At 47.8% G+C, this 14,273-nt stretch overlaps 1 protein-coding gene across 1 annotated transcript; it reads right to left on the bottom strand.

The window, feature by feature from the left end:
* Positions 1-3,523: 3,523 nt before the first annotated feature.
* On the bottom strand, positions 3,524-7,844 carry IL10 (interleukin 10). Its single transcript, XM_008154173.3, has 5 exons — positions 7,680-7,844; positions 6,836-6,895; positions 6,405-6,557; positions 5,425-5,490; positions 3,524-4,299 (listed from the first exon to the last, which is right to left on the bottom strand). Exons 1-5 carry the CDS (start codon positions 7,842-7,844, stop codon positions 4,207-4,209), a joined length of 537 nt encoding a protein of 178 aa, XP_008152395.1. The 3' UTR covers positions 3,524-4,206.
* Between the last annotated feature and the right edge of the window lie 6,429 nt (positions 7,845-14,273).

Genomic DNA, 14,273 nt, shown 5'->3' with positions numbered 1-14,273 from the left:
ACTGAGCCAAACCGGTTTCAGCTGAACTCTCCTTGATAAAGTCATCAGTGTCCCCACTTGCTATATCCAGTAGGAGTTCTTTTGTCTTGTAAGATGGTGCTTTCATAATTATGTTCAAGGTGAGACTGCTCATATCTTTCTTATATTATTATATTCTTTCTTTAAAAGAAAGATATTTTTATTGATTTTAGAGAGGAAGGAAGAGGGAGAGATAGAAACATTAATGATGAGAAAGAATCATTAGTTGCAAAAACAAACAAACAAAAAGAAGTCAGAGGGTCCTAAAGAGGGCCCAGTGTCTACCACGTTGAGGTTAGTATAAATCCACTTTTGCTTCAGAGACACCCTGTGGCCCTCATTTTTAAAATTCTATGGGGTCTTTAAATATATGACTTTTTCTGCCTAAGGTCCTTGTCCCTCTCTTTATTTGGCCAATTCTTCGCATCCTTCATGTCCTGCTGACTGTCACCTGCTCATGGAAGCCCTCTTCTAACCCTGAGTTTAGGTTAGTTTCTCTGTCAAAAGCTCCCACTTTGCATTTAGTAGTTGTCATAATTATAATAAAATGGTGTAGTTAACATGTAATGTCTTTTTCTGCTCCTATCAAATCCCTGAAGGAGTACTGAGAAATGGAACACATGTCACCTGGGACCCATTTACCGCTCAGAGAGAATAGAGTTGACTGGTTCTGTAGCCAGTTCTGCAGCTTATGAAAGTTCAGAGGACTTCCTGTCATTTTTAATTCTTAGCACAGGTTCCTATGATCCAGCTTCTCTTTCCTTGGAGTGTTATGTCTGCTTTTCCCTAAACCACCCCGGGCCTAAAGCTAGTCCCCTGTGTGCAGATGGGAAATAGAGAGAGGAGATTTCTGGCGTGTCTCCTCATAACAACATTAATCCCATTATGAGGTCCATCCTCATGGCCTCATCTAACCCTAATTACCTCGCAAAGGCCCCAACTCCAAATGCCATCATATTGGGGCTTCAACATACAAATTTTGAGGGCACACAAACATTTAGTCCATAACACCTGGGAAAGAAGCTTTGCTAGTTTTCCAGGTGAAAACCCGAGGCTCAGAAGAAGTAATAGAATGATACCCAGCCAATGAGAGAGAACTTTAGGAGGGTAGTGTCCATGATGATGACTCCTCCGGGCACACTGATGCCCACCCTTCCCTTCACCCCCACCTCCCTCCCAGCCTACGACAGAGCTATTTCTTCTAAAATTTTAGAAGGGTGTAGTAGTTTAAAAACATGTCCACAAATTCTTTGATATTCTTCTCTTAACAATGTGGAATCTAATTATTTTCCCCTGGAATAGTGGTGATAGTTACCAACTCACATACCAAATAGAATGTAGCCAATACAATGAGGTGCGCTTCCTGAGCTGAGGTCTAAAAGACACTATGACTGTCTTGGGCTCTGGGAAAGACAGCTGCCATGTTGTGAAGCCATGCAAGTAGCCCTATGGAAAGGCCCATGTCGTGAGGAACCAAGACCACCAGCCAATAGCCAGTGAGGAACTGAGGCCTCCTGATATAGCTATGTTAGCATGCCACCTTGTGTGTGAATTGTCCAGCCCCAGTCAAACCTTCAGATGATTGCAGTCCTGGCTGCCATTTTGACTGCAAACTCATTAGAGATCCTGAGACTCACTAGAACCCCTGGTTGTCAGTCCCAATTTCCTAACCTATAGAAACTGTGAGATAATAAATGTTTGTTGTTTTAAGCTGCTAAATTTTGGGGGCAGCAATAGATAATTAATACAAAGGGAATGGTGTTTTAGGCTATTCTCAATTCTCCATTCTCCACATTACCCATGTGGCCAAGCCATATCAACATTTCTGAGTCTGTTTCCTCTTAGAGAAAATAGCAACAAAATACCATATAGTATGCCTGATACATATATGCCTAGTACTGATGAGCTCAAAATAAGCTCAATAAATTGTAGTTGTTGTTAACACCTGATCAGCTGTGTGGCTTCCCCAGGTGAGTTTCCGTCTATTGGCTTCAGATGCCCATTTCCCTCAGATGAGGTGCCAGATAAGAACATACACTAACTTAACACATTGTGGACGGCTCAGGAGAATTCTCGCTTCATATTACACAGTGTTTTAGAAAATATCATACTTTAAAAAGATATTATCTTGTAAGAACATGTAATAAATAACTTCAAAATGCAATGGGTATTTAATTATAAAGCGTCCCTTTAACATTTATGTAAAACGTTTTTTGTACTCATTCAGTAGAAACTTATCTGGCCATTGGGTAAAGCTAGCAATAAAGCTACTGGTCCACAATATGTTAAGTTAGTGTATGTTGCCTGGAAGACAGCCCTAAATGCCTAAACCAGTGGTCGGCAAACTGCGGCTCGCAAGCCACATGCGGCTCTTTGGCCCCTTGAGTTTTTAGTAAAGGCCAGCTTAGGAATACCCTAATTAAGTTAATAACAATGTATCTACCTATATAGTTTAAGTTTAAAAAATTTGGCTCTCAAAAGAAATTTCAATCGTTGTACTGTTGATATTTGGCTCTGTTGACTAATGAGTTTGTCGACCACTGGCCTAAACCTTCCTGGCTTCTTCTCATTTTAGCGTAGACACCTTCACTTTGGTTAGCTTCCATTCTTAAACCTAACCTTTCATCTCAGAATTTCAGCTTTGATGCTCCCACTTCCTTCCTATGGTTACTTTAAACGAAGTGAGTCAGGTCTTACTGAAAAACTGACCACAGCCAGTCAGCTCCTGTCCTCCCCCGACCCAGGGCTGCCTGGGCAGAGCGGGAGGGCAATCAGTGTTGACTTAGCCCCTTCTCTCCCTGGCTCCTCCAAGCCACCGGGCTTAGAGTAGGGCTTCCCCAGCCACCATGCTCCTCCCAGCAGATCACAGTCAGGAGCCAACCTCACGTTTGTCTGATGGTTCAAGGAAGAGTGGCAGCAGCTTGAATCCTTGGGTATCCTATTGAGTGGGCTAATGTGCTTATATTCTACTCTATTGGGTCCATTCTGTTGCTTCAGCCCAGGGGGGATTTGGGTAGAAGTTTTTAGTATGAATGCCAATAGCACCCCACTCTGTGCACTGGGACCACCTCCTAGGGCCATGACAACACCCCATCTTAGTCCTCACCATAACCCAGACAAATTAGTGTCCACCCCTGGAACGCTGGTGCTTGAAGCAGCAAACAAACACTAACAAACTTCCTTTGCCTATCTTTCTAATTTTGGTATGTGTGTAATTCATCCTTAGCCTTGAAAATCAGCATGATCTTTAAGGATTTAAGGTCAATCCCTTAAAGGATTGAATTTATGGAAAGACTATGGTGGTCTTTGGCATTGGCTTTTGAAAAGAGAATATCTTTTCCCCCCGCCTGGACTTGGAGCCTTCCCTGCTTCTGGGAGAGGGTAGCTGGCTTCTTCCTCTGGAATGCAGAATTCATTCATCTACTGTCTTCTATCTTGGAGACTTTGAGGGAACAATTTTAGTCACACAGAACTCAACTGACACCATAACATGATTTTAATAAAACTCATTTATTCAAAATTAAAATCTGCTACAAAGACAGACAAACAATGTATAACATTCCCAGAGGAATTGAACTGCTTCTAGTTAAAACTGAGTTCTATTAGAACCAATTTTAGGTTGTTATAAATAACAAGCTGGCCACAGCTTTCAAGAATGAAGTGGTTAGGGAATGAGGTCAGGGGAATCCTTCTGAGCTGCTGGGATGTGAGTTATCAAAGGGGCTCCCTAGTTTCTCTTCCTAAGAGAGGGAGATCTTTGTAACATCCTGGGAGCCCCAGGCCCAGGGACAAAAGAGAGAGGTCGGGCTTGGAATGGAAGCTTCTGTTGGCTCCCCAAGAAACATGTCTTTTTCTTTATATATAACTTACAATTTGTCTTAAAACACTCAAATGCCATAGGGTGTTACCCTATGGAAACAGCTTAAACACAAGTGAAAATAATAAATATTGAAAAAAATTATAATATTTGGCTTCTTTCTAAATAGTTCACAGAGAAGCTCAGTAAATAAATAGAAAAGGGAGCTGAGGTATCAGATGTAATAAATATTCTAGAAGAGAGGTACGATGGGATTTTCCAAGGATCTGGTTTGGCTTTTCTGGAACCCTGGGTTGGATTTTGGAGATCTCCAATTTATGTCCTAGAGTCCAGTGGAGCCGCCACCATGGCTGTTTTGTGGCTTAGATGTTTCAGTTCTTCATCTTCATTGTCATGTAGGCCTCGATGTAGTTGATGAAGATGTCAAACTCACTCATGGCTTTGTAGACCCCTTTCTCCTGGAGCTGTGTGGGGAGACAAGAGATGGTTAGTGAAAACCCGATCTGAGTGAGTCAGGTGGCCCCTCACTTGAATGGCCGTCACCCTGGGGTCCAGAAGCTGCACTTGATCCCTCGAGTTGGGAGGTGAAGGGTGGACGCAGGCAACCTGAGGATATGCCCAGCTGCCGGGGGAAAGGCTGGGCATTGGCGTGAGGCAGAGCTAGTGGTGGCGAGAGGAGCATCTGCTTGCAAAGCACAGTCTTCAAACCGGTGCCTTTTCAACACACTCAAAGGCCATGTGCTCACATGATGCTTATTCAGAATTGGATGAAAAAACATCAGAGGCACCACTTTGAAAACAAGACGTGAGAGAGGAGAGAAGGGAGCCTCTTTTAGGTTTGTTCTTTTCCTCCAACAAATTAGCAGGTCCCACCTGCTCATCCAGCCTGTGCCGGGGGACTCAAGTTCCCGGTGTCTGTCCCCAGTCCCCGAAGAGGACACAGGCCACATGGCTTCGGGGAAATGGTGTTTAAATGTTCACAGCAACAGTTGGAAGTGTGAAACCCTCTGGTTTGAGAGTTGACATTCGCAACTGGGATGTGAATTATTAAAGGGGCTCCCTAGTTTCTCTTCCTAAGAGCGTGAGATCTTTGTAACATCCTGGCAGCTAGGGAGCTGGGAGTGGCAGATGGGAAAGTGAGCGCGGACCAGCTCCGGAGAGGTGAGAATCCTGCTTCCTGCTCTGAGTCTTGGGGAGTCCAGGCTGAACCCCTGGGCGTGTTTGTGTGTGCACATTCACGTGTCGGCTTCCTGCACGTGTGGCTTCTGCCTGGATGCCCAACAAGCTACTTTCTGTTTCCTTTGTCACTCTCCCCAGCACCCCGCTCACTGTGTTCGCAGGCTGGCCAGCCGCTCAACCCACAGGCCTGCAAAGGCGGGGAGCAGTCATTTAGAAACCCCCAAAGACACTTCACAGAAAACAAATATAACCGAGGCGACAGCTCCTCACTGGCTGCGGAGGTCACACCATCTGTCGGGTTCCCACAGTCCCTCCCGGCGAAGGATGGGGCTGGCTTACCATCTGCCCCTTGGGGAGCGGGCCGAGGCCGTGCTCCCCAAACCCTCCCTGCCACCGTGCATGCAGCTCACCTTACTGAAGGCGCTCTTCACCTGCTCCACTGCTTTGCTCTTGTTCTCACAGGGCAGAAAGCGATGCTGGGGAGGAAAAGAGAAAGTGTTAAAGATACCGGCTCGCTGGGGGACACGCTGGTGGCAAGAAGAAGGGACCAGACTTGTCCTGAATGCCTCTGCCTCCCGCCACCCCATCGCTCATCCTTCCCCAGCAGAGGAGAGGGAACACAGCTCAGGAGAGGAGCCGTGCTGCCTGCAGGGGAGGCTTGCCTGCACACCAGGCCTGGGGGCTTCCCCCCGGAGCAGGCAATGCTGACCAGATGCTGAGCCAGCCATTCCGCCCTTTCCTGCCCCTCCCGTTCAGTCCCAGACACGGAGGGGGATCATTGCTAAGTCCCCGAGGAATAGAGACGCAGCCTCAGCTCTGCAGACCAACCTTGGCATAGGCCCACCCTACAAACAGAGACCAAAATGGGCTGGTCTCCCATTCTCAGCGAGACAGCAAAGGGAACCAGCAATGAGACCCTCATCTCAGTTGAAAAAGTGGAGTCTCCTGGGGAATTGTTCCTGAACACTAGCCTCCGGGCCCTTCTAAATACCAGGGGAAGTGCTGTCCCTGATTGGGCCCTTGTAGAGCCCTGTTTTTAAAGGGTTTGGGATGAGAGGGAAGTGGAGTTTCCTCTCCCTGGATGCTCACCTCCTGGCCTCTCTTGCCAGGCCCTGGGCTTGGGTCCCAAGGGACAGGGGAGCCCTGACTGAAGCCCTGGGCCCCTCTCATACAGAGACTGGAATAGTTAATAAGCCACAAATGACTCACAAATAACAGGAAAGCTGTTTGCAAATCTTCACATGTAAATGCCTCGCAGCCACCCCACCCCTGCTTAGAGAGAAACGAGCAGGCTCCTGCCACCCAGAGCGAGAGCCTGGGTGTCAGGCGATGAGTGTTTCCGAAAGAAAAGCCGAAGAGCTGCAAGGGAGGGAGCAGGCCTGCTACTCACACAGCGCCGCAGCTGCAGCCTCAGCGTCTTCAGCTTCTCCCCCAGCGAGTTCACGGGCTCCTTGATGTCCGGGCCCTGGCTCTCGGCCTGGGGCATCACCTCTTCCAGGTAAAACTGGATCATCTCCGACAAGGCTTGGCAGCCCAGGTAACCCTAAGGGCAGAAGCACGGGGTGGTGACTGGGAGGAAGGGCTGTGCCACCAGCTTGAGAGGCTGGCTTTGTCCCCAAGGACCAATCTTCACCAGCTTGGTGCCTTCCGCCAGGACCCAGCCCTCTGTAACCCTCTGGCTGGCTCTGTGCTGAGTTAAGCTCTTCTCACTTCTCCTTTTCAAGTGGAGGAAGCAGACCCAGCTCCCTGCAGGCTGAAGCAGATCCCCCTTCTTTAGCCACCAGACACACTCTCCCCCTGACCCACGCAACCGGCTCTCACCTGGAAGTCCTCCAGCAAAGACCCGTTCAACAGCATGTTGTCCAGCTGGTCCTTCATTTGCTACAAGAAGAACACAGTGAGAATAAGCCTGAGGTTTGGGGAAATACCTGAAATGAATGCCCTTGATTGGTAGAGTTTTTCATTTGTAATCAAATGCAGCCCCAGCCTACAAATGGAAAGGACAGTTATCAAAATGTTGAGGCATTCAACGGTGCCGGAACCCTTAGCTAAAGCAGGCCCTCCCCCTGGGGATCAAGTTATTCCAAACATTCTGCCAGGGTTTGAAGCCAAGGCAGACGCTTGACTCGGTCCGGTCCCTGCGGGGACACATCGGGTGTCTGCCCTTCAGTGCTCTCTGCCTGTCTCCCCCTCCTGCCCACACCCCGCTGCAGCTCTGAAGGCTCCCTGAGAAGGGTGGGGGGCAGCTCCTCGTGCAGGTCCCCGCTGCATGATGCTTCCGCAAACGTCAGTCTCTGAGGTTCCGGACCACTCTCAGCAGATGCAATTTATGCTCGCCTGCCACAGAGTGGGGGGAGCATCTTCACCTTCAATCACACCCTTGGGGGTGTCTCGCAGCCAATGGAGCACTGAGCGCCAGCAGAATCTTATAAATCATTTCTGCGCATAGGAGACAGGGTGCTTTTACCACGTAGGCAGCTTTTCCTGCACATTTGGCGCATCATCTGGACTTAGCTGAACTCATGGAACCCATAGCTCGACTGGGGGAGTCTCTTAAGAACTTATCTGGGGGTGCTGGGGGTGGAGGTGAGCAAGAAAGAGAGTGCTGGGAGCTCTAGCAGAATGCCCTGTTCAGGCAGGAAGGGTAAGGAGGCATCATACTCACAAAGAAAATCTTCACCCTGCTGAAGGCAGCTCGGAGCTCTCGAAGCATGTGGGGCAGGCTGGTGGAGAAGTGGGTGCAGCTGTTCTCAGATGGCATGCCCTGGGCTGGGCTGACCCCCATCCCAGCCAGGAAGACCAGGCAACAGAGCAGTGCTGAGCTGGGCATAGTGGCGCTCTGCCTTCTTCTGCCAGTTGGCCTTGTGGTTTGGTTTTGCAAGAGCAAGGCCCTGATGTGTAGACCTTCATCTGCTGTGTCCCTCTTTTTATATAAGGGCCTCTTCATTCATGAAAAAGTCACAGACCCACAAACTTCCGGTTCAAGATTTTTCTGATCAGAGCCCCTCCCTTCTCTAGACCTTTGCATTCGATGAACTTCTTTCTTTAAGTGTTAATTCTTTGCATCGTAAGCAAAAAGGATGGTTGAAAAAAGAACTTCTGCATCCATTATGGCTATATTTAGTCTGAGCTACCTCTCTCTCTCTCTTTTAAAATAATTTTTTTCAGCTTCTCTTAATAAAAAAAGAAGTTGATTTCCTGGGTGACCAGCTGTTCTGTGCGCAGAGGCCCACAGTGTGGGTTCCATTCACGTGTTCCTAGGCCACAGTGACGTGGACACATCGGCCATTCTGGAGTGTACTTGGATTGAGAAATAATTGGATCCCTTCCCTGACCTGGGTTGAATACCCAAGGCTTCTCCTTGCTGATTTGGGAAGTCACCTCAACTCTCTGGGCCTTAGTTTCCCCAGGTGAAAACATGAGGGTGAGCTAAGTATCCTCAATGCTGTCTTCTGGTTCTTTCATTTCTGTTCCAAGCCGGCCGCTCCGAGAGGCCAGCTCCCCACAGGATGGCCAGGAGGTGCCACACGACGGAGCCGGAACGTGCACCCAGGCTGGCCTGTCCCTGACACCATGCTCCGGACTCTGCTCTCCACTGTCCCAATGTGTGGGATGAGAAAACGGAATTAAAGTCCTTCCAGTTTGAGTTCTAAGCTTCTGTGGCTGGAGATTTAAGCTTGAAAGATGGGGAGGAAGAAGTAGAAAAATAAGGCAGGATTCCAGGAAGGCTGGACAGCAGTCTCCTTTCTTCCCTCTTACCTAATTCTTCTCCCCTTCTCAAAGCAGCCTTTGTTATTTTGTCTTAGACTTGGACATGTGAATGTGTGTGAGTGTGTGCATAGGAGTGTGTGTGTATGAATGTGTGTGTGTATGTGAGGGTATATAAGTGTGTGTATGTGTGTGTGTGTGTGTGTGTGTGTGTGTGTGTGTGTGTGTGTGTGTTGCAGGGGCAGAGCAGCCAGATATGGTGGGGCATGCTGCTCTCCCTCTGGTTGGGAAAGACAGAGGTAGTGGCATTACTTCCGATCTCTGGAAAGTCTCTGGGGGTCATTTGTGCCTTGACCTCCCCCTTCCACAGGGGCTTCTCCCACAGTGTAGACAGTAAAGGGGAGAACACTGGCTGGGAATGGGGCAGAAGGCTTGGGCTCTGTCCTGGCTCTGTCACTCTTTACACACAGGGCATATGCCTTGACTTCTCCATGTCTGTTTTCCATCTGCCTCCTGCCTGCCAGGGGCCTGGGCTTCCCATGGGATGAAATGTATCTTAGTAAACACTGCCTTTATAATTATTCAGAGTATGGGTATACATTTTTGGGGACATCCTATCCTATATAATAAAAGCTTAATATGCTAAGTGTCCAACTGTTCGTTCAACAATTTGACCAGTCGCTATGACGTGTACTGACCACCAGGGGGAAGATGCTCTGACCACTAGGTTAACTTGCTGCTGGGGTCTGGCTGCTGGGGTCTGGTCTGGGCAAGTTGGGCCAGACACTCCCTGGAGCCCCCCTGAGGTCCCTCCCCGGCCCTGATTGTGCACCGGTGGGGTCCCTCGGCCTGGCCGGCACCCTCTTGCAATCTGGGACCTCTTGGGGGATGTCAGAGAGCCAGTTTCAGCCCGATCCCTGCAGGACAGGCTGAGGGACCCCACCGGTGCACACATCCATGCACTAGGCCAGTGGTCGGCAAACTCATTAGTCAACAGAGCCAAATATCAACAGTACAACAATTGAAATTTCTTTTGAGAGCCAAATTTTTTAAACTTCGACTTCTTCTAATGCCACTTCTTCAAAATAGACTCGCCCAGGCCCTGGTATTTTGTGCAAGAGCCACACTCAAGGGGCCAAAGAGCTGCATGTGGCTCGCGAGCCACTGTTTGCCGACCACTGCACTAGGCCTCTAGTATAATATATATGCGCGCGCACACACACACACACACACACACACACACACACTCTCTCTCTCTCTCTCTCTCTCTCTCTCTCTCTCTCTCTCTCTCTCTCTCTCTCACATGCACACGTGCACAAGATGGCAGGGAGAAGGGAGGCAGGCAAAACCCATTTCTATCTTTCTTAAATCCATAAGCCGTTTGTTGAATAGTTGATCCTTTCCTCGTTGATTTGAAATCACTGTCCTCTCTTTACTCAAAATTTCAGAATCTAAAGGGTCAGAGGTAACCTTAGGCCAGTGGTCGGCAAACTGCGGCTCATGAGCCACATGCGGTTCTTTGGCCCCTTGAGTGTGGCTCTTCCACAAAATCCCATGGCCTGGGCGAGTCTATTTTGAAGAAGTGGCGTTAGAAGAAGTTTAAGTTTAAAAAATTTGGCTTTCAAAAGAAATTTCAATCGTACTGTTGATATTTGGCTCTGTTGACTAATGAGTTTGCCTACCATTGCCTTAGGCAAATTCCCTGATGCAATTTTTTATTTAACAAATAGCGATGACAATATGCTTTTTATCAACATATCTCATAGGATTGATGTCAAGCTGATATAAGACAACAGGGATGAACATTTTGGGAAAAACTGAGACCCTCCATTTTTATATCGACAAAACAAGAACAACAAAAATAGCAGTCAATCATCCTATTTCTCAAGCCTGTGAAGATCATCTCTTTATTGGAGAAGTCATTAGGGTCCATTAGGAAAAGTCCCAAACTCACAGGTCACATCTGAGCCATGAATGTTGACAATCTACATGTTAGATTTGAGTTTGGGTTTCAGTCCAAGGGAAGGGCTGAAGGGAAGAGTCCGTGCAGGGGCAGAAGTGAGAGAGCAGGACCTACAGATGGAAGGAGTGTCAGTCTGGGCACCCTGGTCCTGAGGATTCAAGAGAAAAATGCCACTCGGCAGATTGTGAGCTCCTTGAGGATAAAAGGTCTGAGTCCAATTTTCCCTCAAGTCCACATGCACAGTGGTTGTCTAATAAATGCTTATTAACGTGAATTTAAATGAACTTTTCAGTGGGAATTTACTGGAAAATCCGAGGAAGGTGTGGGAGGGGGTATACCTCTCCTCTGCCAGCCCTGCTCTAAAATATCCCCTAATTTCGGTATTCAGCTGCAAATGAAAGAAAATCTGACTACGTAAGCAGGGCTTACTAAAGCAAAGGATAGCCCTGGCCGGTTTGGCTCAGTGAATAGAACGTCCGCTGGCGGACTGAAGGGTCCCGGGATGGATGTGTCTCTCTCACATTGATGTTTCTCTCTCTCTGTCTCTCCCCCTCCCTTCCACTCTCTTTGAAAAAAAAATCAATGGAAAAATATCCTTGGATGAGGATTAACAACAACAACAAAAAGCAAGGGATATTATTATTATTATTATCATTATTTTTTGTCTCACCCAACAAGAAGTCCAGAGGCAAGTAGTCCGAGGCTGGGACAGCTCTTCTATGTCACCCACAAGCTGCTTCTCCTGCCTCCCTGCTTTCCTATTCATTGTTGGAGGGTGTCAGGGAGAAGGGGCCTGGGTCAAGTCCAAAGGCCTGTCAGCCCAGGAGATCCTAATAGTCTTTCCGGAAAGTTCCACTCAGTGAGTTTCACCACTTTAGCTGCAGAGGAATCTAGACAGAGAAGAATTGCCAGTGTGTGTGTGTGTGTGTAGATTTTGGAAAGTCCTATTTACTGTGCACTAGATCTTATAAGGAGTCACCTCCCAGCTACCCTCCTGCTTAGCAGAATGGCAGCCTTCTTGATATAGTTGCCTCACACCTGGCAGCAATTCTGCAACTCAGACCATAGAGTGGCAACAGTCTTGTGGGGCTGCACTGGAGCTTCAAAAGGAAGGCTAAGAGATCTGGGCTTGTTGGACTCAGGGTTCAGCCTGTTTGCATGCAAACAGGGCCACTTGGGAGGGAGCAGGCAGGCTCATGATGCAGGCGGAGAAGGTGGGATGGTGGCTACCTGGAGCAGCGCAGTGACCATCCTGATGAAGAATCTCTTGGGGATTGGCTTCCACTGGCCTATTAATAGTTACTGTTTCAAGGCTGATAGTGGGAGTTTCATTTCTTCTTATCCAGGACATCTAGTGCGTACAAAAGCTTCCCCAGCTTGAACTTTCTAGTATTCCCTTGAATAACCTTTCTCAGTTCCCTGGTCAGAGACATCCCTTGGTGACTATGCTGCAACAGGCCTGGTTAACACACAGAGTCTGGAATCACCACCCTCTCCCCCTCCCCCTCCCCTGACATGTGGCTGGGTGGGGGCCCAAGAGGATCCTCTGACTGTGGTCTTGTGGCTGGGGTGCTTTAGAATAAAGACTTGGTGGTCGAAGGAGGCACATCGGGCCTGGCCCCTTGGTCAACTCAAGCAAAGTTCATGTAAACCCGATTGGGTGCCCTTCCGAGGATTGTGGCAGGCAGATGCTAGAAACCACAGCGGAAGGGCTGAATTTTGGACAGCCAATGTGGAATTCCCCTTTTGCAGTGGGGCACCGAATCAAGCAGCTTGGATTTTCCTTAGGGGACAAACTGTGATCTGTAGCTTGTCATATGAGACATTGGCTGACAGGAGCCAGGACACCAGGTGTTGGAGACCTTGTTACCCAAAGGATTTAGCTGTTTCTACTCGGCCCGCATGACTACCTAGAACAGCGAACGGGCACAAATGGAGTCTCGCAGCTCCAGTGCTGTGAGTCTGCTGGGACTAGGTTTACCCAGATCTCCTCTGGATGACTGAACAGGGCTGGCTTTGCGGCCCTGCGACTTGTGTGGTCATATAGGGTCCCGTGCTTGTAAAGCCCCACCCTTGCTCTGCTGTCACTGTCTTGAAATTCTTAATTGCTGAACAAGATGCCTCACATTTTTATTCTGTGCCGGGCCTGCCCCTGTGGGTTGCCTAAGACCATCGGAAAACACAGATATTTACATTACGATTCGAAACAGTAGCAAAATTACAGTTATGAAGTAGCAATGAAAATAATTTTATGGTTGGGGGTCACCATGACATGAGGAACTGTATTAAAGGGTCACGGCATTAAAAAGGTTGAGAACCACTGATCTAACCCATCATACAAGCCAGAAATCTTGAAATAACTTGTTGGTTTCTCCCTTTCCCTTGCCAACTTATGTTCAATCCATTTCCATGTCCTCCAGACTTTTCTTTACAAACAGCTTTCTAATCTGTTTACTTCTCTCCATTTCCATCATCGTCAACCATTGTCTGGTTCAAGCTACCGTCTTCTCTCTTCTGGGCCCCACAATAAATGCCTAATTGATATTCTAACAATCGTTATCTAAACTGTTCTCCACTTTGTAGTCAGGGTGATTATTTCCAAACACCAACCCCCTACTTAAGCCCTCCAATGGCTGCCACTTGCCCTTCCTGGGTAAGGTTCCCTTGGAATATGTGCAGACAGAGAAGAGTTTTGATTGGTCTCTGGACATGACTGCAGTGGTGTTGAAAGGCATAGGTTGCATGCCCTCCCACCACAGTGCCTCTGCAGCACCATCTCCTTCCAAGAAACGTTAAGAGAGCAGAGAGTTGAGGTTATTCTAACCTCTATCTCTAAAATGTGCCTCTGACTATAAATCCCATATTCTTAATACTGTCATCAACTCCCTGTATCAGCGGACTCTGCCTGTTTCTTCTGCTTTGACTTTCAGCATTTCCAGCCTGATCGGCTTTCCTCTTTTTCCCCCAATGGTCCATGCTCTCTCTCCTACCTCAGGGCCTTTGCACATGTAGTTCTCCCTTTCTGAATTGTTCTTCCCCTTCTCTTCATCCTTCAGTTATCAGCTAAGATATTATCTGCTCAAATGAGTTTTTTTCTATTCTCCGGTCTCGGTCTTCTGGGGATATCTTCTCAGAACACCTGGCTCCTTTGATTTTTAGTGCTTAGGTCACTGTGTAATTATACATGTGGGCATTTGGTCATTTGATTGATCTCCATCTCTCCCATTAGATTGCCTTCCACAGGGGCAGGGCCCATATCAGTTTTTGTATCATCATTGTTTGCCTAGTACTTAGTACAATTTTGGGCACACCCAAGGTTCTCACGAAATGTTTGTTGGCTGACTGACTGAGTGTGTGCTTTCTAAGCTTTTTGTAGCTGTAACTGGCTATATGTTTGTATTCTGCCTCATATAGATACAGGATGGATTCACTTGGGGAAACAGCTACCCTCACACAATATGTGCCCATTGTCATTTAGCTTTTCTATTAAAAATATATTTTATTGATTTTTAACAGAGAGGAAGGGAGAAGGGATAGAGAGCTAGAAACATCAATGAGAGAGAAACATCGACCAGCTGCCCCCTGCAC

The sequence above is a fragment of the Eptesicus fuscus genome, chromosome 22, assembly GCF_027574615.1.
Source record: "Eptesicus fuscus isolate TK198812 chromosome 22, DD_ASM_mEF_20220401, whole genome shotgun sequence".
In the NCBI taxonomy this organism is placed as follows: domain Eukaryota; kingdom Metazoa; phylum Chordata; class Mammalia; order Chiroptera; family Vespertilionidae; genus Eptesicus; species Eptesicus fuscus.
The sequence above is the reverse complement of the archived record's forward strand: the minus strand, read 5'-3'. Positions and strand labels throughout refer to the sequence as shown.